The 22,285-nt window shown below is 39.6% G+C and overlaps 1 protein-coding gene across 8 annotated transcripts; it reads left to right on the top strand.

The window, feature by feature from the left end:
• Nucleotides 1-655: 655 nt before the first annotated feature.
• tfap2a.S (to transcription factor AP-2 alpha S homeolog) lies at nucleotides 656-21,404 on the top strand. 8 transcript variants are annotated; one of them, XM_018268783.2, is made up of 8 exons: nucleotides 6,240-6,491; nucleotides 7,305-7,399; nucleotides 9,934-10,368; nucleotides 12,761-12,812; nucleotides 15,034-15,265; nucleotides 17,600-17,718; nucleotides 19,023-19,164; nucleotides 20,331-21,404. In XM_018268783.2, the coding sequence occupies exons 2-8, from the start codon at nucleotides 7,337-7,339 to the stop codon at nucleotides 20,605-20,607; spliced, it is 1,320 nt and encodes a 439-aa protein (XP_018124272.1). In that variant the 5' UTR covers nucleotides 6,240-6,491; nucleotides 7,305-7,336; the 3' UTR covers nucleotides 20,608-21,404.
• Nucleotides 21,405-22,285: the final 881 nt, after the last annotated feature.

Genomic DNA, 22,285 nt, shown 5'->3' with positions numbered 1-22,285 from the left:
CCGAGTGATTCGATTACTATCTCTCGTAATCGATGTCGATTGGACATTAATGTATAGGCTGTAGGAATTGCTAGTTGACGTGCTGTGAATGGCATATTTCATGGCTCATTACTTTCCAGATACCAGTCCAAGGCAGAGTGAGAACCTGCACCTCCCAGCCAGACGATCTGCTTCCCTTACCTGAAATCTCTGAGAGGAGGACACACGTTCTGTCGCTCATACCCCCTGTCAGGTTGGCAGCGCACAAACTGGGGGCGCACTAGTTAAGCTAATTCTCCAAGGATAGGTGCAATAGTGTCAGGTTTGCCTAAGTGTGTGCGCGTCACTGTATATCAATGCACTCATTCACACAGAATGCCAAAAAGTTATAAAAACTAGAATGAAACTTTTTGAGCTATTTTCTCAGACAGGTCATCCATGCTATTGAAGTATTAGCTTTGTATCAATTTGGCAAAGGCAATGGGAGGTCGCTAAATCCCAACAGTAGCTCCACATTATCACCTTAGCACTAGATGACATGAAGCCATTAAGTCTCCACACCTCCCGGCCAGTAATAAAGTAGCTGGTAAGGGGATCCTTATGGGGGAGGGGGTGCAAACTAGTGTTTATGTGCAGAGACTTCTGTTGCTGTAAATCCATCAACTCCCCAGACAGTTGTCAGCATTGTGAGTGAAATAGCTGAGCAAATTCCAGCAGCAGGGCGCAGGCGCGCACAGGTACCGACCAGTTCTTATGAACAGGTGAGATATTGCTGTGAAGGGAGAAGAAGGAGTTGTGCAGTCGGTCGCACCAGCAAGAGGATCCCCCTGAGGACTATTAGCAGCAACACATCATAGGATGGCTCTACTGGCTAAAATGGGGGAATGGCAGGTCAGAGACCAGTTTATTGCATTTCATGTTTTGTTTAAACGAAATGGAAATTGAGTTGATCATGGATAAGGCAACTGTGTAACGTGTGTTATTGTACAACAGCTACAATGATACACTTTAGGTGTTTATCCTTCTTGCCAGATAATGACATACCCCAATATTGCGGTTCCTTGCTGTGAGCCACATTCATTTAAACAGTGTATTTGTGCCCTTCACTGCCCTTACGCACAGATCAGGAATTAACTGGGTACGATCCGCCCTGAGCCACTTCTTTATTTTGCCAAGTAAAAAGGTGAAGACAGATTACTATGACCTGCTGTAATTCACTGCGGTCGTCGTGGCACTTATTTACAGGCTGTTTTGTGGCTCAGACACTAACTGCTTATGCCTGCTGCCCACTACATGGGCCTGGTCTGCTCACACAAGCGCTGCTCTTATGTCCATGAGTGATTTTCATGATTACATTAACTGACAGTGTATGTAGACCATTGTTATGGGCTTTAGCGCAATAGCCGTTATGCGGTGCGCAAGCGAGGACGAGCGGTCATGCGTAAAAGAGGACGCGCGTGCGCAGCCGTGCGCAAACGAGGACGCGTGTGACCAGCAGCCAGCATTGCCAGGTTCTGATTCTGGCAGTCTCAGGCCCAAACAATATTGTAGGCAGTGCCTAAAACTTCGATTATTTTATTTGTGGCTATGAGTAAGGTATTTATAGTTTAGTTTACAACTTCCACCTTACCCACAAGCGTTTGGCGCATTATTTGCGTCCCCTGCACCCTAACTGATAGTAAACTGCTCCTGGAAGAAAGTTCATTTCCCTGGCAGGTCTCCTTACATCAGATTGTATAAGAATGCAATGCAAATGAATGCAAGTGAGATGTGGGGACCTTTGGGGGTAATTAAGACATTACTTGAGTTTTAACAGACACAATTCTAAGTATTGTCTATGGCAGGGTATTTTTTTGGCATTCTGTAGCCACAAAAATAGCCGCTACTAGTCGCTAAGTGTTTCACCTTAATACACTGTATGAAATGTTTCCTTTCCAAGTTAGACGAGGTCTCCATCAGGGTTTATAAAGACGCAAATGACCTTTGGGAGCTAATGATTATATTCCTGAAAAACCCAGACTGACCATTTCAATCCCATATTTACGATTACAACCAGGATTATAAAGAAGTATTTGCAGACTTGCAGTCCGTCTACCCAGAGCGATCTTTAATTTAAAAGTACATTTTTTAGAGAAGATATGGGTAGAGCGATATGATCCTGACACTGTGCTGGAGACTGTGTAGAAATGATACAGATACTGCAGGTGGGGAGACACGTCCTTCCTTTTGGTTATGTTACACTGTTGTATTAGCAGCTGACATCTGTGACTGATAAGAAATGTTGTTTTCTGTTTCCCTATGGACAAGCTTTCTATTATGCCCCTATAATAAATTATTCCTAGCCAGTTAAAGCGAGCAGCAACTATTCTTCCCTTACCATAATGCAAAGGTGTGTGGGCCAACATTGCATCTTCTTTGTCCATGTCTTGTTCTTCCATATTAGAAGAACAAAAGATTAGTGAGGGTGTCATGGTCTGTGATAAAAGACCAGTTGGTCTGAAACGTTGCTGTAATGCCCTTGGTCCAATAAAGGCTGTTTTATCTTAAACAGTGGGTGCTGGACTAATTCTTTCGCCAGTATTGCCAGTGAGAAGTGGCCATTGGAGGACGTGCACCCAGCCAAAGAAGGGAGTTGAAGTTGTGCTGACTACTAATCTGCTATGGTCTGTGTCCTTGTGAGTGTTTGTCTGCGTGTGTTTCTTTAAAGGGATACTGTCCTGGGAAAACATGTTTTTTTCAAAACACACGCAGATAATAGTGCTGCTCCAGCAGAATTCTGCACTGAAATCCATTTTTCAAAAGAGCGAACAGATTTTGTTATATTCAATTTTGAAATCAGACATGGGGCTAGACATAATATCAGTTTCCCAGCTGCTCCCGGTCATGTGACTTGTGCTCTGACATACTTCATTCACTCTTTACTGTACTGCAAGTTGGAGTGATATCACCCCCGCAGCAGCCTAACAACAGAACAATGGGAAGGTAACGAGATAGCAGCTCCCTAACACAAGATAACTCCCTGGTGGTAGATCTAAGAACAGCACTCAATAGTAAAAGCCAAGTCCCACTGAGACTGATTCAGTTACATTAAAGAGATACCGACACCTGAAATTAAACTTTTTTTTACATCTATTATAATATTGGCTTTGCAAACTACTTCTAACTTTGGCATAAAGTATTTGCATGATGCTTTTACATTACCTGTCTGATCCCCCATGTTCCTGTATGAGGGGGCTGCCATATTTGTGCAGCAGGAGTCCGTTAGCATTAGAAACTGTAACTAACAGGCTGAGATGGGACAGTCAGGCTGGCAAAGTCAGAGTGTCATAGTGTCAGAGAGTCAGGCTTAGGAACTTCAACTAACATTTATAATAATCAACATGACCTATAGGTAACAATCGATGTACATTCATATGCTAAAATTCATTTTTTAGTGTCAGTATCACTTTAAAATAACAGCCTGTTAGAAAGTAGTCCCTCCTAAAGTGCAGGCACAACTCACATGACTGGGGCAGTTGGGAAACTGACAATATGTCTAACCCCATGTCAGATTTCAAAATTGAATATAAAAAAATCTGTTTGCTCTTTTGAGAAATGGATTTCAGTGCAGAATTCTGCTGGATCAGCGCTATTAACTGATGCGTTTTGGGGGATAAAACGTGTTTCCCATGGCAGTATCCCTTTAAGTCAAAATTGACAGCAGAACAAATGGAAAGTGCTCATCTCTGTTGTACACAGTTTTGCGACTGTCTTTGAATTGGTTGTACAGGAGACGGTTAGGTAACTGGTGGCTAGAACAGTTATCTTTTTGTGTGTGTGTGTGTGTACTTGGTTTTATTTAGTTCACTCGGAGTTAGGTTTTGCTGGCACGGATACAGTATATAAGAGTCAGGTTTTCTTGAATAACATTTTCGTCAACAGCTAGAGGACAGCAACTTGAATACCATTTAACTCCATGTTATCACTGAGACTGTAGCCCAGTCCTGGTTTTGCCTACTCGGTACCTCTGTGATGGATTTAGCTGACTCACCTGAAAACACAAAGAATAAGTACACATAGAAATCAATGCAAAAGCAGAAGCAGCCAAGCCAGGCCCCAGTGCACAGGGATGGCTTGGTTTGACTTGCTGCTGTCATTCCCATACACCAGTTTGAAGATTTGTAACTGGGAGTCATGAAGAATATTAGGAGATGCTTGCTATTTCCTATTTCCTATTTCCTAGTTACTCTCTGATTTTTTATTGTCCTCCTTGACAATTATCATTATGGAATTCTAAATGAGCTACAGTATCACTGGAATTATTATTACTGTAGGGGGAAAACATCTTTACACATTAGCATGTTGCAGGAGGAAAACAAAAACATTTGGATCCAAGTTGCTATAGCCTACTGGGTAATGGTAGAGACACGTAACTCTTCTGGCATATCACATATATGACTTATGGGATCTCATCCAGCACCTCCCCTACCCCAAACACACACGAATGCAACGAGATCAGACTTCATATTTGCTTTGTCAGTGCAGCAAGTCAAGTGTGTATTCTGAAACCTGTAAATTGTTTCCTTAAAACAGTGTTCAGTGGTGTCATCAGTAATAGTTGATGAATAGTGACACCATTTGTGACATGATTCTTTAAAACCTGTGTCTAATACAAGCAAATCAAAAATATAAAATATAAAATCCCAGATGAGTTCTGATATCCTTAGATTTTACTTATTGGAGGGTTACATTAATCCCAAAAGAACTATACAGTCTAGATATATACATGGTCATACAGTATTTGTGGTTTTTGAGCTATTTAGCTTTTTAGTCGGCAGCTCCCCAGTTTGCAATTTCATCTGGTTGCTAGGATTCAAATTGCCCTAGCAACCATGCATTGATTTGAATAATGGACTGGAATATGATTAGGAGAGGGCCGGAATAGAGGAGTCGTTTTTTAGATGGGGTCAGTGACCCCCATTTTAAAGCTGCAAATAGTCAGAGATAGGCAAATAATTTAAAAACTATAAAAAAAAGAAAAAATGAAGGCCAATCGAAAAGTTACTTAGAATTGTCCATTCTATAACATGCTAAAAGTTTACTGAAAATTAACCAACCCTTGATTTGTTTAACCCTGTGTTTAACAGTAGATAGGTTATTCCTTTCTTTGTTTTATGTACCTCACAGTAAAAGTTATGTTCATTAGTTCAGCAAGGGCTCAATAAGGAACCACCATACACATCTATATTTTTGAGTTTCACATCATTAGCAGCTCTTAAAAGCACCTACTCCACCCAAAAATGTTAATGCCCATTTAATGCGAGGGCTATTGATCTGGGGGGTTTTAGTGTTAAAGGGATCGCTCCCATCTCTCTAATGTTTGATCCTCGGGTGAATATTCACATTCAATTAGCTGGGCGGTCATGGTAATCGTGTTGATGGGCCCGGGTCTGTCTGGCCTCCCTGGATGGCGCTGGCTCGAGTTGGACCCTTTTCATGCTGCCAGTCAATCTGCATAGGCTGGGGAATGACTCTGAGCTCAATTTCAACCTCAATAAGAGAAAAGAACAACTATTTATACAAGACTAAAGGGAGAACACAATAAAAGAACCTCGGTCTTGTGTTGTAGATACTTCTAAAATCATCATGACATTGGCTTTAGACCCCAATGGTGGCTCCAGACACTTTCTTTAGCCAGTTCTCATCTCATTTACCACAACCCATTGTCTTATCATTATACCCACTGTGCCCCTATAAACTGAGCTACAGACTACATACTAACATAACGAAAAGAAGAGACAATAGGCACATTATTTGCCTTAATAATTACACCAGGCAAAATCACTCCTCTGTAATAACCCAATAAGCCCAGAATAGGCCACTCATTCTTCTAGTGTAATGTGATTTAGTACAATTAGTTCTGCTCCCACAACCGAGTGTCAGAGTGAAACCCATCTCATTAGATCCAACATCATTTTCTCATCTCCCTTCAATTAAAAGGGTCTCTGAGTGCTACATCTAGAAATTAGTTGGGGGGCTATTTTTATTATAGAGGCTATAACCCTGAAATAATTGTTAGGTGGTATAAATCATTTATACAGTGCCATTCTTTTTTTTTGTGGTAGCTGTATGCAAATATAGAAATATAATTTAAGGACTGCAACACACAGAAACAAATAAATATTACTTCCTTTGGAAATAGATCTATTGATGATGTTTCATTAAAGTTTGGGCTATGGTATCCCAATGTGGTCCCCTAGTGCAGACTGGGAGGCTGAGAGCAATGGGGCAGTTGCCTGTATGCTAATGAGCACATCAGGACTTATTACTGGGAAAAAAATAGAAACTTTCCACCATTAGAGGGAGATCTGAGTGCACCAAAAGCATCACTCCAGCCTCCCTCTCTGTTAGGCACACACAGGGACTGCTGCACACAGGACTAGGCACAAGGAAGAACTGGAAAAGTCTCTTCCCAGCGACCCATGAAAATGCTCTGGAAACTAACGGATAATATCAAATATGAGGAGTTCGAGGTAAGGGCCCTGCAGCACTTATTTCAAACAATGTTTTTTACAACTCCGATCAGTACCTTGAGTGTGCAGGGAGTTATTCTGTAAGGATTGTACTATTAAAATACTAAACACACATATCTGCACTCACAAACCTGTCACTTAGTAACATTAATAGTTTCAATATCTTTATTAATTTCCAACATTTGATACAAAATCTGCATTTGTTTCCGATGGATCATTTTGTGTCATATGGTTTTAGTGTATATATATATATATATATATATATATATTAGTATATATACTATACATATATTAGTATATAAGTAAAATGAAGTATATATATATACTACTAAAACCATTTGACAATATGGATCATCAATATGGATAATTTCGGAAATAAAAGCAGATTTTATATAAAATGTTGGAATATATAAATATATATATATATATATATATATATATATATATATATATATATATATATATATATATATATATTTTTTTTTTTAAATGTATATATTTATTTATTTATTTTTAAACATTCTTCCCTTCCCCATGCTTCTAAACTGTCAGGGTCGGATTAGGGTGGGGGAAATAGTGGAAATAGTGCAGTGGGGGAGCACACCTGAGAGACAGCCTGGTACAGAGGACATGTTAGTAGGGGTTGCTACTGGGCATGGATCACTGTCTTGTTAGGACTTGCAGGCAGCGGCACTGAGTCGCACACACACCCGGCGGTTTTGCGAGCGTTTCCAAAGCAATTCGTTGAAACACTTTTCCCAAGAAAATGTCTGCTTCATTGTACAGTCATTTAATTTAGATCTGTATTTTTAGAAGAAATAAATGAAGTTCCCTGAGCTGAGACTATGCGGCAGACACACAGCACTCACATTTCTGATGTTTTCCCTGGACTGAAAGCTGAATATTTGGTAAGGCTTTGGAGTCGCAGGTAAATGATCAGACAGGAGGGTAGAGCAGGGTCCCGGTGCATTAGGCAAAGGCTCTTGTAATCTCCCTTTCAGCGCCTGCTTGAAACCTTATTGTGTAAGCAGTGCATATTTGTACAGGGATATGCAAGCGGTAGGTGTCTCTTGTTGTTCTAACCCCAGCCAGCCAGGAGCTGTGTATAGTTGTACATGACATATTTTGGAGGAGTTGTTTGCTGGAGTGGTAGAGCCAGTCTGACGGGTTTAGAGTGGGAGACAAGGAGAGCCGGGGACAGGCGGAAGGGAGGCAGATTCAGAGCCGGGCAGAACTGAGCCACGCTGGACTCGGCCGACCCCCCACAATCTGCAGACTGACTGGGACAGAACCGCTGCGAATACTGCTAGCATCTGCTTTCCTGGCAAACCGTCGTATCTGACCACTGGATCTGCCAACACGGACAGGAAATCAGAGTTAAACAAAAAGAAGAGACTTGCCCCGCTCCCTTCCGGGCCCTGCATGCTCCCACAAGCACAGCAGCGAGGGTGGATTTCTCTATTGTCTCACACTCATTACAGGGCTTTGCTGGGTTGTGGAAGGAGGACCTGCATTACATGTTTAGCCACACGCAGTGCTACAGGTTATTCGCGTGGGAAATAAGGACACTGAGTTGGAGCTGCTGAGATCTGGGGCAAGAGGACACACGGACAGCTAACGGGCACATTTCTGAAAGTGCTTCTTTGCTGTGGCACTTGTGCTTGAAGCCCATCGGGCTATGGATCAGGCTCAGAGGACAGCAGATTCGTCCCCCTCAGATTCAGAAATGAAAAGCAAAGGGCTGAACGCCACAGAGAGCATTCCCGTCCCCAGCGGCAAGAGAAGGACCTCAGACATGGACATGTCATTTCCAGGATATTCCCAGGATTCCCAGGTGCCAAATCCTTTTATCTGCCCCCCCCCTCCTCCCTGTCACTGCTGATCCCCATATTCTGGAGCTGTTTCCCTTTTGCATGCCCTGCAACCTTTAAACTGTCCCCCCCTTCCTTGTGATTCGTCAGTCAGCCCCCCTCTCTTCCTCACTCTCTGTGAGTCTCGCCCTCCTCTTCCTCCCCCTCCACCTCTGATTAGATACACTGCCTCTTCATTCAATGGACGTCATTTAGAACAGGGTTCTGCCTTGAGTTGCCTCTTCGCTTCACGCTCGATTTCCAAGCATTCTTTCTTTATTAAGTATCGGTGTAATATTAATAGTCATGAATGTGAGGGCTGCAAGGCTGGCAGTCTGTGCCTGTTAGTAGGAAAAGCCTGCGGAGCTGCGCCCAGGAACAGAGTCTGGGGGACAAGGATTAAGGAAACCAGAAATCCAAACTTTGCCTAAAACACCCCTCCCAGAATAGCAATTGTGCTTTCAACCCAAAATGAAGAAGAATTTCCTCCACTTCTGATGGATTATATATGCTTCCTTATTATGCCTACAGAGCTTTGGTCTTTATGATTTTCTAGAGACCAATTTCTAGACCTGGGATTTTATTTTCTTTTTTTTTTTTTACCACTTCTCTATTTTTTTTTTTTTTTTAAATTTCTTCTTTGATCAACGTTTTCTTTCTGATTTCTCTTCTGCAATTTGTATCTATATCCTCTTCCCAGATGTTGGTTCACAGTTTTTCCGCTATGGTGAGTGGCTTATTGCTAGCAATGATGCTGTATTAATGTCTCTGATCTGGGCATCTTCTTCTTTTTTCTTTTTGCATTGATGCTTTTTGATTGCACAGAAATTGTTTTATCCTTTTTTATCTGTTTGGATCGCCCTCTGATTTGTCACCCCCCCCCTTTGTCATGACAAATGCTATATTTATTTAATTTACTTTAATTTAAGTGTTTTCCAAATTTTAAAAGAGGAATAATCTGCTCTTTCGACGCTAAACTTAAACATGTTACTGCGCGATGCCCTTTAATTTAATAGACATTTGCCTAATATTTCATTCCCCTACCATGGTTGATTAGAAAAATATTTTGTGTATATTTTCTATCCTTGGTTTTGTATTTGGAAGTGTAGTGCAGTCGCTGATTGCTTTGAATGTACTTCCTATGAATTCATTATGTTTTTGCTCAGTCTGATCACATTGTTACAATGGGTTCCTTGCAGCAAAGGGAACAGGCATTTGTAATAAAAGACAGACTTGTCTCTCACATCATAACAAACCATTATGGTTATGCGGCTGAGGCTTTTTATCCTGCAGACATGTAAGAGGGCCTTGCACTTTTATCTAAGAACACGGCCACTGATTTCAGCAGAAATATGAGTGTCTGCTAAGCATTGGCCTAATGTATTCATAGGCATCTTTCAGCACTTTCACGGGTGTTGTAGGCCTGTATAATAAACAGACTTTTCAGCTGACAAAATGCTGGTCTTTAGACTGGCATATACAAGGGAATCTTAAACAAGTTCCTACCAGTACAGAATGGAGTTTAAAGGTCTTGCTGCTTAATTTCAAGAGTATCGGTTTAATATAATTTGTTCTTTTGTCTTTTTTTGTAGGATCGCCATGATGGCACCAGCAATGGGACTGGTCGGTTACCCCAGCTGGGCACGGTGGGACAATCTCCTTATGCCAGTGCCCCCCCACTCTCTCACACCCCCAATGCTGATTTCCAGCCCCCCTACTTCCCTCCGCCCTACCAGCCAATATACCCCCAGTCTCAAGATCCCTACTCCCACGTCAATGACCCCTATAGTCTTAATTCCCTCCATACCCAGCCACAACCACAGCACCCAGGTTGGCCGGGACAGAGACAGAGCCAAGAGACAAGTTTGTTACACACACATCGGGGGCTACCGCACCAACTCTCCGGTCTGGACCCCCGGAGGGATTATAGGAGGCACGAAGATTTACTACATGGGCATCACGGACTCAGCTCAGGACTGGGGGACCTGCCTTTACACTCCATACCTCATGCTATTGAAGACATATCGGTAAGCATAGTCCCTTTAATTCCTTCCACTCAACGATAAAGATAAGATTTTATCCAGTTAACTGCGGGGTCTCCAGTCTGCACCACCAGCTGTGCTTGGACTGCAAATTTTTGGGAGTTGTAGTTCAGATACAGCTAGAAGGCCGCAGATTGTGCATCCTTATGGATGAAGTATCCGTAAGGAAACCCCAAACCTAATAATATTCGCATAATAACGCATGACTTTAATTGCAGCTTTCCAAGAGCATGTTGGATGAAGGGCATCTGCCAAAATAATTATACCAACTAAAAACCTAAGGCCACAGGCAGAATGGATGTGCTGTGTAATAAATAATATGTCCCTTATAATTAAAGAAATGTATGCAGAAATGCGACCTGAATGCTTACCTGCATTTGGAACAAAATGAAACCCTTATTTATAAAAAATATATTTTTTATTTTTTTTACATTCCCTCATTTTAACAAAGAAGGGCCAATGTGTTAATCTGATGAATCGTTAGTGAGTTGCCAAGCTCTAGTAGATACACCTCACCAACTAATATTACATCAGGTATCATGGGAAAGTCGAAATATAAATTATTTGTAGACATACTGAAAACAGATCAATACTGCTGCATTCCACAATTCCATTTTAACCTTGAATTATTCTAAATGATTCAGTTAAACAGAACACTGGGGTGAATTCATCCATACATCAGTCTTCACATGTTAATAAGTCATTCAATGAAATGTGCTTTGCCAGAGGATGGTGCGATTTGACAGCTTGAACAATTAGAAATTCGCACGTTGATAATGAAAAAAATATTTAAGCGACCCTGATGTCAATTTTTTTTAAAAGGATCTACATTATTGTTATGACTGTGTTGATCACAATCATAACAACAATGTAGATTAATTATTTTAAAAAATTATGCCTTTTGTATAATTAGTCAAATCTAAATACTAAATAATTGGCAGCATCTTGGCCTAATTGTGTAAATATAAATATATATATATATATATATATATATATATATATATATATATATGTGTGTGTGTGTGTGTGTGTGTGTGTGTATATATATATCTATCTATCTATCTATATATAAATAAACACATATATATTTGAATACAACAAAAATAAAATGCACAAACTGACAACTATTACATCTGCAAAACGGCAAATTTACTATTGTTAATTTGTAGAGATTACTCTCTTCTCCAATATTTTCGAATAACTAGCTAGATAGGCGTGTCAAATATCAGTAATTTTCCTGCCACATGACAGTGACTGCCTAGGCTTCATTTCTGAAGAAAGATTGTTCAGTGTAAACATAAATATTGAGCATTTTGAAACCACAAAAGTCAGAACACAGAAAACGATCCCGGTGGATGCAATTCAGAATATACTTCACATGGAAGATGTTTAAATTTGTATCAAAGCGAGGCGTCCGAGGGTTGAAAGCGTCTGGGATATCTAGGAAACTAGTTAATGATAAAATAGCACCATGGGGTACTTAAATGTGGATCTGATGATTCGTTGAAGTGAACGTTTCTTGAAACCACCGAAATCAAAGTATTATATAGCACAGTACATTTACTTTATGGGCTTAGTTCGCAAGCATAAAGGGATCATATTTCCCCATATACTTAAAACACAAGAACTGTAGAAGTCAATGCTGAACATTTCTCAATTTAATTATGCTTAAATGCAGGAGCACTTTAGGCAAGTTACAAATGAGAGCATGGAGTATAATAAAATCTGTAATAGACTAACTTAGTACCATCCACCCGGAATCATTGAGATCAGGCACAATTAACAAGAGCATAAATCCAGGAAGGGATAAAAAAAATGCTACAGTCTGTATTATTGTTGGACAAAGCTCTGTGCCTTTAAATCACACTACCAGAGAGCTGTAATATCTCCAAAGTGAATCATTTTTTTCTGCTGTAAACAAAGGGATAGATGTTATTTCACCCCGGATCTCATTTTTATTTATTCATATCAAAGCATCATCTAAATATTCAGTGTATTGTGGTGACCTAAAACGAATTCTATACTGGTTTAATGTGTCAGTGTTTGGGGACCTACAATAAGTAGTGATTTACCCCTCTCATCACACAATTATAATTGCATATATTCTATGGCTCCCCTTTCATTCAGTCTGCACCTACCCATCTCGTATCGTTCATAAACAGTATTTCAAAGAATGTTATCGTTTATACTGTTCAATCAACCGATGGAAAAAATATAGGAAAATATGCATAAATGTACAGAGGGAGCTTAATATGATTATTTGCTGAGATGCTTTAACCAGAAATCTAGAAATGCAAGATCAATGTCCCTACTCACAGCAGCAGATCTACTGTACTACTGTAATTAAAGTGCATTAAAATATATATATTTTTTGCAGCACGTTGAGGACCAGAGTATCAACATCCCAGATCAAACTGTAATTAAGAAAGGTAGGCTATTTTCTCTTTGCATTCCTAACAAGTCCGCACAAGCTTTTTCCAAAGCGAACAAAAACAGATCCTGCCAAGCTTCGTTTTGAAGTAGTTAAAACTTGAAGCCTGAGTAATTGCAGAGTGAGCTCCATCTTCTTAAAGTGATAGAAATATGCTCAGGATAATAGCCTGGAAATATTCATTTTTCAAAGTAAAGAATTTGTTGCAGGAGGTGTCACAGATTTGATAGTGTTTAAAAGTGTCAGTTTGTGGGTTCTATTGTGTGTGATAGGCATTTAGTGGATTTGTGCTTTGTACAGTTGATGCTTCCTCTTGGCATATGGTGTGGATACTGAACAATAGGCAGCTTTTATTCGCTTATTTTATCAAGAAGATTCGTTGCTTTTGGCAGCACACGTGGGTGAGAGAAAGGTGCTTTATGTTGGGCAGAGCTGGGTGGAGGGGGTTATGTTGAACACTTTGAATTTTCCAAACTGAAAACAAGACTGCTTGGAACTCCATATTTTTCGAGTTTTTTTACAAAGCGAAAATTTGATTTAGAAGAGATGGATCTTAGGGATGCGCTTTTGCACGTCAACATGATAATTGGCTCTTTTATTAGTAATCTCAAGAGTTCGTTTAAGCCCTATTGTCTCTATTAGCCTCCCCAGAGCTATTAATGTCACAAGTGATCTATCCAAGAGCCCCCATACGTCTGAATACCCCCAACAAATCAGACTCCCAGGCTGTTCATACCCAGATGATTATACGTTTAGTTACATCGCTGCCCATTTACATTCAGGCTACACTGACATTAAACAGAGCCCATTAGCTACAAGGCGCTGATTGACTTTAATAGGGATTTTGCTCAATCGGTTTATTTTGTTAAATCATTGCGTAAAGTTGGTGGATGCTTCCATACCTTCGGCCTATAAGGGGAGATAAAACACAAATAAACACACCCAACAGTTTTACATTTAACTCGTGGATAATCACATTGTTATAATCTGTTTAAGCAAAAATGCACATTTTACGCGAATTTTGCGATTTTTCAAAAGGGGGCTCTTTTTGTATCAGTGAAATTGTGTTTGCTTTTGCTGGGGTTGTTGCTTTGTTTAATTGTGAGTTTAATGGGAATCAATTTCACAACATATTGTGACTGGACTGTTGCGTTTACCTGATTTCAGACGCTACTTACAGTTACATGCGAATGAGTCTGCTTGTGTGGAAATGGGTGGGACATGAGACCCTTTTGGTTCTGAGTAGCAGCAAAAAATAAATAAAAAAAATAGTTAAATTAATATGAAAATGGGTCTATTTCTTGCTGTATCCATTCTATCACAGAATAAATGCATATAGCTTTGGTTGAAGAGAGTTATTTAAAAAAATAAAATAAAAAAACAACTGCAATGTCTCCCTGTTTCACTAAACAGAAACACTGCCTGTATTGTTATTTTTGTACAATATTTGCAATAGCTGAAACGAGAGACAGAGCTAGAGATGTCAGCGACTGCAATGATATTAAAAACAAACATCCAGCCCCCTGTATTATTTTTTATTTTGTGGCTCCTTGTCTGTTGGTTGAGCTTGTACCTAGAGGTGAAGCCCACTACAGAACTATCTAACTTTAATCAGTAATTAAATCAGACAGCTTTTTCCTTCAGCAAAGTCTTGTTGCCGTTCACTTGCGACTTTCTGTCTGTATGTGGCGCTAAAGGACCTCGCAGGTCGCTTTTCTTTATTATCCAAGTTAACCCCGATAATGATTTAAGCATCTACAACTCGCTTGCCTGCCTATTTTCAGTAAAAAGAACATAATCGCAAATTTGAGGTAACGGTGATACATAAACCCCAGTAAATAGTATTAGAGGATGGGAACATAATCGTGGAGCAATAATTGCAGAGGGGGTATTTGCTCTGCATCACTATTGTACGAAGAAGACCAATAATCTGATATAATAACCAAGAATATAGACAGCCCACTGAGCTTTCACTCCTTTGATCCACTTTCCCTGTTTCTTACACCTTGGCCTTACACCTTGGGCCTCCAGGTGTTGCTGGACTACAACTCACACCATGCTATGAATCTTGAGGATATTGTGGGAGTTGTAGTCAAGCAACTACAAGGTTAAGACGCAGGGTCGGTTGATAAGCTGCTCTGAGTGTTGTTGGTCATGCTACGAGGGGGGAACAGCCCCCCTTAGTTTCTTGGTGTGACTGGCATTCCTTTATTTTGCAGGGCCTGTATCATTGTCTAAATCCAATAACAATGCGGTGTCGTCCCTCTCTCTCAACAAAGACAATCTCTTCGGAGGAGTCCTCAATCCCAACGAGGTGTTCTGCTCAGTCCCCGGACGCCTGTCTCTGCTCAGCTCCACTTCAAAGTACAAGGTGACAGTGGCCGAAGTCCAAAGAAGACTGTCCCCGCCCGAGTGCCTCAATGCTTCGCTGCTGGGGGGAGTACTAAGGAGGTGAGACCCGCTTTCATATTCTGGAGGGAACTGCGCATGTCTGGTGGTGGTGGTGGTGGGCTTCAGCTGCAAACACAGGGGTTCATTTATCAACACTGGGCAGATTTGCCCATGGGCAGTTACCTATAGCAACCAATCAGTGATTAGCTTTTTAACACTAGCTGCAAGTAGAACAATGAATGCAGCAATCTGATTGTTGTCATGAGTTACTGCCCATGGGCAAATTTGCCCAGTGTTGATAAATGACCCATGTGTGTGTTGTGTTTGTGAGGTGGGGGTTCATAGGTAGGGATGATCAGAGGATATAAAAGTATTGCTTCTAGTGTGAAGTATATACAGCAGAGCCAGCAATCTGGGTATAATGTGTATATTGTGTATATTCATATAATTATCTTGTACCACTCTTCTGTTTGCGCACACGCACTCTTTTCTACACTGTCTGGACAACAGAATTTAGTACAGATAATTATGTTTTGTTATTGCTGAAAGGGGTGGTTCACCTTTAAAGGTAACTTTTAGTGTTATATAATATTCAGCCCCTTTCCTATTCATATTCCAGTATCTTATTTAAATCAATGCAGGGTTGCTGGGGGAAATTGGACCCTAGCAACCAGATGGCTGAAACTGAAAACTAGAAAGCTGTTGAATAAAAAGCTTAATAGCTAAAAAACCATAGATAATAAAGAATGAAAACCCAATTGCAAATTGTATCAGAATATCCCTCTCTATCATACTAAAAGTTATCTCAAAGGTGAACAACCCGTTGAACTACAACCTCCATACATATTCCTTATCAGCTGTCAGAGGTCAGAGGCATCAGTTTTGCCTTGTATTTTATGGTTTCTGCATTTGGTTTTGTTGATGAAATAATCTGGTAAATGAGATGAACAAAAAATGATGCAGAATTATATATCATATAGCCCCACGCTTAGATATAAGAATATAAAGGCCAAAAACACACTACTAATAAAGGGCATTTCAGTGGGAAGCTATGTCTGGTTTTGGATTGAGGATCATGTGATGTCACCTTGACTCTCTTCTAGGCAATACATGTGGGGGAGTCCCACCCACCTAATTCTATGATATAGCACAACCCATTTCAAATGATTTTAAAGAAAGCAGCAGCAGAGGTTTTAAGTAGACTCTATATGGGGCGAAATATTAACAGGCCACTTACAAGGGGTTTTTGTGCTGCAACTAAAATGTGATGCCCATAACGCCCTTTAACAGAAGATCTAACCATTCTCGTTGGGCATAAGCCAGTTTTCCCCCAGCAAACTATGTGTTTTGCATAATGAAAGAAAATTCAATTCTGAGCAACATTCCAATTTACATTAATTAAAAATGTTCAATGGCTTCCCAGTTATGATTGCATTTAAAACGTGTCCCTTGCTGTTCTCCAGTTCTATCACTTAAAGCACTATAGACCAAGCCAGCTGCTTTACAGGCCCTACAGTTAGCTTCTGCTGCATTGTTTCAATGTAACAGAAGTCAGGAAACATTGTTTCAGACGTCAGAAACAGGACTACCTTTAAGGGGTTGTTCAACTTCAAACACTTTTTTTCGGTTCAGTTGGTTGGTTGGATCATCAGAAACAAAGACTTTTTCCAATTACTTTCTATTTTCTATTTGTGGGCATTTTAATAATATTGTTGTATAAAGTTTAATTTGTCACCTTCTAAAGCAGCTCTGGGGTGTCACCGACTCTTTAACTGTTTTAAATTGATACATTTGTTATATTTGTCCCTGCTGAGCAGAATCACAGAATAATTGATACAACAGTTGCTGATATTCCACAGATACTGCTGAGAAATGTATCAGCTAAATGTAGCAATTAAATGTAGTTAATTGAAACAGTTCAGAATGCTCCGGGATCACTGAGCTGCCAGGCTGAGACAGGAACATTAAACTTTAAATTTACATTTTGGGAAAATGGTAAAAAATAAAATATGGAAAGCATTGAAAAAAGTCTTTATTTATGGAAAACAACTTAACTGAAAAAAATGTTTGGTGAACAACAGACAGATACTGCTTTCAAAAGTATTTGCAATTACAGATTATTTTAAAACTATTTCCTTTTTAAAAAATGATACACTTTTAGAAAGTTGCTTAGAAATACATTTTCTTTCGTTATGTACAAAAAAAGACCCCCCTTTCAATATTATGGCAGTGATTGTTGCAAACATATTTCCAAAACAGAAACAAGCAATACTTTTAGAGGGCTCCAGTAGAATTTGTACCCTGAAATAAAAATGAAAAGTACATTTATACACCACCCACAGTCCCTCGCTTCTGGATTGGACCAGTGTAACCAATGTCTTTGCATTTCCACAGGGCAAAATCTAAAAACGGAGGAAGGTCTCTGAGGGAGAAGCTAGACAAGATAGGGTTAAACCTGCCGGCAGGAAGACGCAAAGCTGCCAATGTCACGCTCCTCACATCCCTAGTGGAGGGTAAGGAACTCATGTTTATTTTTCTTTCAGCATCTTATTGCATAACTGCTCCTAATGGCTCCTGATTGCCACTATTTTGTGCTCCTGGTGGTGGTGGTGATTTAGGGTCTATGTACCACTAGTTATAGACTTACAGCTGATTCTAATGTTAACCATTGATGACCTGTGTCAGAGTGTAATGGAGCCTCACAATTTCCCACCCTGGTATAACAAAACTCCTAATGACTGTAGCCTCGTTTTCTACTACAGAATAATATACCCTTGCATTTCCTCTTCTAAAGTGGCTTTATTAATAGAGGATAATAATAAGGATAAATGATATGTGGCTTGTGTGCTGCAGTCCCAGTGGGGATATAGGAACCGATAATAAGCACTTTATGTTGAGAAATACAACACATAAATATGATGATTATCTTCAAATCCCAACATTTTTCTCAAACCTCTTGATTCTCTCTATTCATACTGAGAATTTTCGTTGAATAAAATCCTTGCCAACACCCAGTCCAGTTGGTTACAGTAAAGTTCGTTTGCAGACAGGACTGAGAGCTGTGCTGATCTCACTTGTGCCTGAGCTTCTCCATCTTTTTAAAAAGCAGCTCTGCGTCTGTCTGCGCTTTGATGCTCTAATTGGCGCATGCGTCTTTCCGGAGTGCAGCTAATAGCAGGAAACCCTGCAGTAAAAATTCTACTGCTTCAGGAAATTAAAACCAAAGATTTGAAAATCCACAAAACAGGCAGATTCCGTACACTGACCCTGTGTTCCTCCTGCCTAATGGCCCAGCGTGCACAGAAAAGATCAGTGTAAAGCCTTGAATAAATAACAAGTCTTGACTGCCTGGGAAGCTCCTGCCTTCACCTTCTCCTTATGCAACCCAATAGTCACATTATAATTATAATAATAATAATAATAATAATAATAATAATAATAATAATAATAATAATAATAATAAAAGGAGTGCCTGTATAGTACAGGGGCTGTAATAACAGAAAAGTAACTAAAATCTCAGTCTATTTGTCCTTATCCTCATACAATACAATGTAAAACAGAATGTAAACCCATCTGCCCCCCAGCAACACTATAAAATTGTGTTTACATGAGAATTAACATGGATAAAGTAATGTTAGCACAATCAGATGGTTACTGGAACCGTGTCGAATAGTCAAAATAGTCAACAAATAGTTTAGTGGAGAATGTTGAATGTACAGGGACATTCAGCAAATTACTTTTAGGGCCCCCAACATAAACAACAAAAGAGGTTGTCCTTTTTACCAATATATGTTGAATATTTGCTTTTGTTCCGAAGGAGAGGCAGTCCATTTGGCCAGAGATTTCGGCTACGTGTGCGAAACAGAATTCCCTGCCAAAGCGGCGGCTGAATATGTCAACCGGCAACATTCCGACCCAAACGAGCAAGTAACGCGGAAGAACATGCTTCTCGCCACAAAGTAAGTCTGTCCCTACCCGGCCACTTTGTCTCTCGCGCATGAATCGACTTCTATATTACCCTCAAGTTAATCGTTAACTGAAGGAAAATCACGGCCATTAATCTGCTCTACTAATATTCTAATTAAACGGCACCCGGTGTAACAGTAAAATTAGCTTTACCTGACTGCGGAACAATATTAAAGTGGTGGTTCACCTTTTTAGTATGTTATAGAATTGCTAATTCGAAGCAACTTTTCAATTGGTCTTTTATTCTTTATTTTCAGTTTTTTTAATTAAATCCCTTATTCTGTTAACTTTCAGATGGGGTCTGGGGAGGTCACTCACCCCATCTAAAAACCAAATACTCTGTAAGGCTACAAATGTATTGTTATTGCTACTTTTTATTACTCATCTTTCCATTCAGCCCCTCTCCTATTCATATTCCAGTCTCTTGTTTACATCGGTTCATGATTGCTACGGTAGTTTGGACCGTAGCAACCAGGCGGCTGAAATTGCAGATGGGAGAGCTGCTAAATAAAAAGCTAAATAACTCAAAAACCACAAATAATGCAAAAATGAAGCCACATTGCAAATTGTCTCAGAATATCACTTTCTACATCATACCAAAAGTTATTTGAATGGTAAACAACTCATTTAAGGGTTTTCTAAGGATTTTTGAACCAATAGTTCTTGTAGAGCTGTTTATTATTTTTATTAATGGCACGTCAGCTGTTGCACCACAATATTTCCCAGCATTCCCTCCCCACGTGTCGGTATCTTCAGTGGTGCTGAGCTCCCATCTATTACTGTATATAAATACAAGTGAACCAGGCTGTAAGGAACAGATGCGCAGCCATGTGTTTATGTATAACCTTGATCTTAGCTTGGGGCAGTCTGTAGCCAGTACTCTTGGATTCCATATATTTCATCCCCTTGTGCATTTGTTCCAGAACAGCAATTTTGTCAAGTGCATGAAACAAGCCCTATTATGATTTAATAAATATGGTCAGAATTTAAACATTTTACAATTAGTTTTCTTCTGAATTGGTATATTAGATGAATGATAAAATCACTGTCCAGGAGGTAATTATGAAAAACAATTTTGGCTTCTGTGTATTAGCTGCTCGTCTATAATTTGGCATGCAAGACTTGATATTGATTGTACATGTGTTGTGTTGTTTTGCAGACAGATTTGTAAAGAATTCACAGATTTGCTGTCTCAGGACAGATCTCCCTTGGGGAACTCCAGACCAAATCCCATTCTGGAACCTGGGATCCAGAGCTGCCTGACCCACTTCAACCTTATATCTCATGGATTTGGGAGCCCAGCAGTGTGTGCAGCTATCACTGCCCTGCAGAATTACCTCACTGAGGCACTCAAAGCAATGGACAAAATGTACCTCAACAACAGCCATACAGACAACAGCAAAGGAGGGGATAAAGATGAAAAACACCGAAAGTGATGCAACTTTCTGCATTCAACTCTTCACTATTGGTCTCCCGCCCGCCCGAGTGAACAGAACGTGTTTTCTGGCTAACCGGGATCTAAATCATGGGAGTACAGTCTGGTTTAGAACATTGTCCAGTCCCTCTGATGGTGTCAATCCACACATGGATTTTAACAGAACAGGCAATGGAGCCAAGCAAGACAGCTCTGTTTTAGTGTTGGAACTTTTTATAAAAGACATTTTTTTCTAAAGAAAAAGAAATAATACAAAAAAAAAAAATCTATCTATATATATATATATGTGTCATCGGACTGATTCACCACCTTCCCTTCAGCTGAGATTGTAGAGGCCCAGAGGATGGCAGTTATCAGTATTGTGAATAAACTTGAACACAAAATACTTACAGTTCCATGTCATGTCTTCAAGTTGTACCTACCCCCCCATCCCCCTCTAAAGGTAAAAATGAAACACCTTGAACTTTGGTTTTTCGGACACAAGTCGCAGCCAATCTAAAAGGGAATCAGTGTTCATGTATATATATTTATTTATGTGTAATTTAATGGGGATTGTAAATATGGTGCGTCTGTTAAAGCCTTTTTTTTATTTATCTGGTGATCTCGTTTACCTATTGTTTAGTGGGGTTTCACTCTACATTCTAGTTCTCCATGTTGGTCCTTGAAACTTCTTTAAATAAGTAATTTTTTAACCCCAACTCTCCCCCCATCAACGTTTTTAGCTCTGTTGTAGCATGTTCAGCCATCCACAAAGCAACGGAACAAAGTAAAAGACAATAAAATGAGTTTTATATATGACAAGAAACTCATTAGTCTTTCATTTCCAGATCAAAGGGCAACAACAAATCTCACCGTTTTTTGTTGTAACATGGGTGGTTCTTGTGTGATAAGATAAATAAAGAGAACATCATAGCAACAATTAATAATATGAGCCCAGGTGCTACTATGAAGTGTCTGAAAATCACAATACAAGGTATTATTTGTACAGGAAATAGCCAAACTGCAGGATTCTGCTGAAGATTTTAAAATAAATGTTTGGGATATTTCTGTAAGTAACTTGTATTTCCTGATAGTCACTTGACTGTCTTTGTCTTATGAAACACAGAAGGGATTTTATGAAACAGGGAGGGGCATACAAGGCAAGTCTTCACATATTCCTGATATTATTCTCCAAAGTTATGACAAGTACATTGACAGTAGACGCAGACGCATTGACAGTAGATGCAGAGAATAGTCTCATCTTTCTTTGATAATTATTCAGCACTGGCTTTTATTTATTTTACGACACTGCAGGATGGAAAGGATATAACAGATTTAAGCAGCAGTGGGAAAGATACTACATTCCAGGACAACGTTTGCTGTCTTTTTTTTTTTTTTAAAAAATGGTAATTCTGCTTAGTATTAATCCTCTGTTAATAAATCCATCGGATTAATTAACAAGGACAATGATAATATCCAGAGAGAAGAACCAATAGAAGCAGCGCTAAGTCTATTGCAGGGAGTGCAGTCTGGGTTACATACACGCCTGTCAATGATTCATAGTCCTTTGTTGCCCAGGTGAATAAATATTTGATACGCTTTATGTCGATTTTTTTAATTCAGTGGCTGCCTTTACCCAGGCGTATTTTTGTCCTTGGCAGTATTTTTTATTCAGTATGGTTACAGTAATTGAGTTTAAC

This window comes from Xenopus laevis, chromosome 6S (assembly GCF_017654675.1).
Source record: "Xenopus laevis strain J_2021 chromosome 6S, Xenopus_laevis_v10.1, whole genome shotgun sequence".
In the NCBI taxonomy this organism is placed as follows: Eukaryota; Metazoa; Chordata; class Amphibia; order Anura; family Pipidae; genus Xenopus; species Xenopus laevis.
This window is presented reverse-complemented; position numbering and strand designations above follow the sequence as displayed.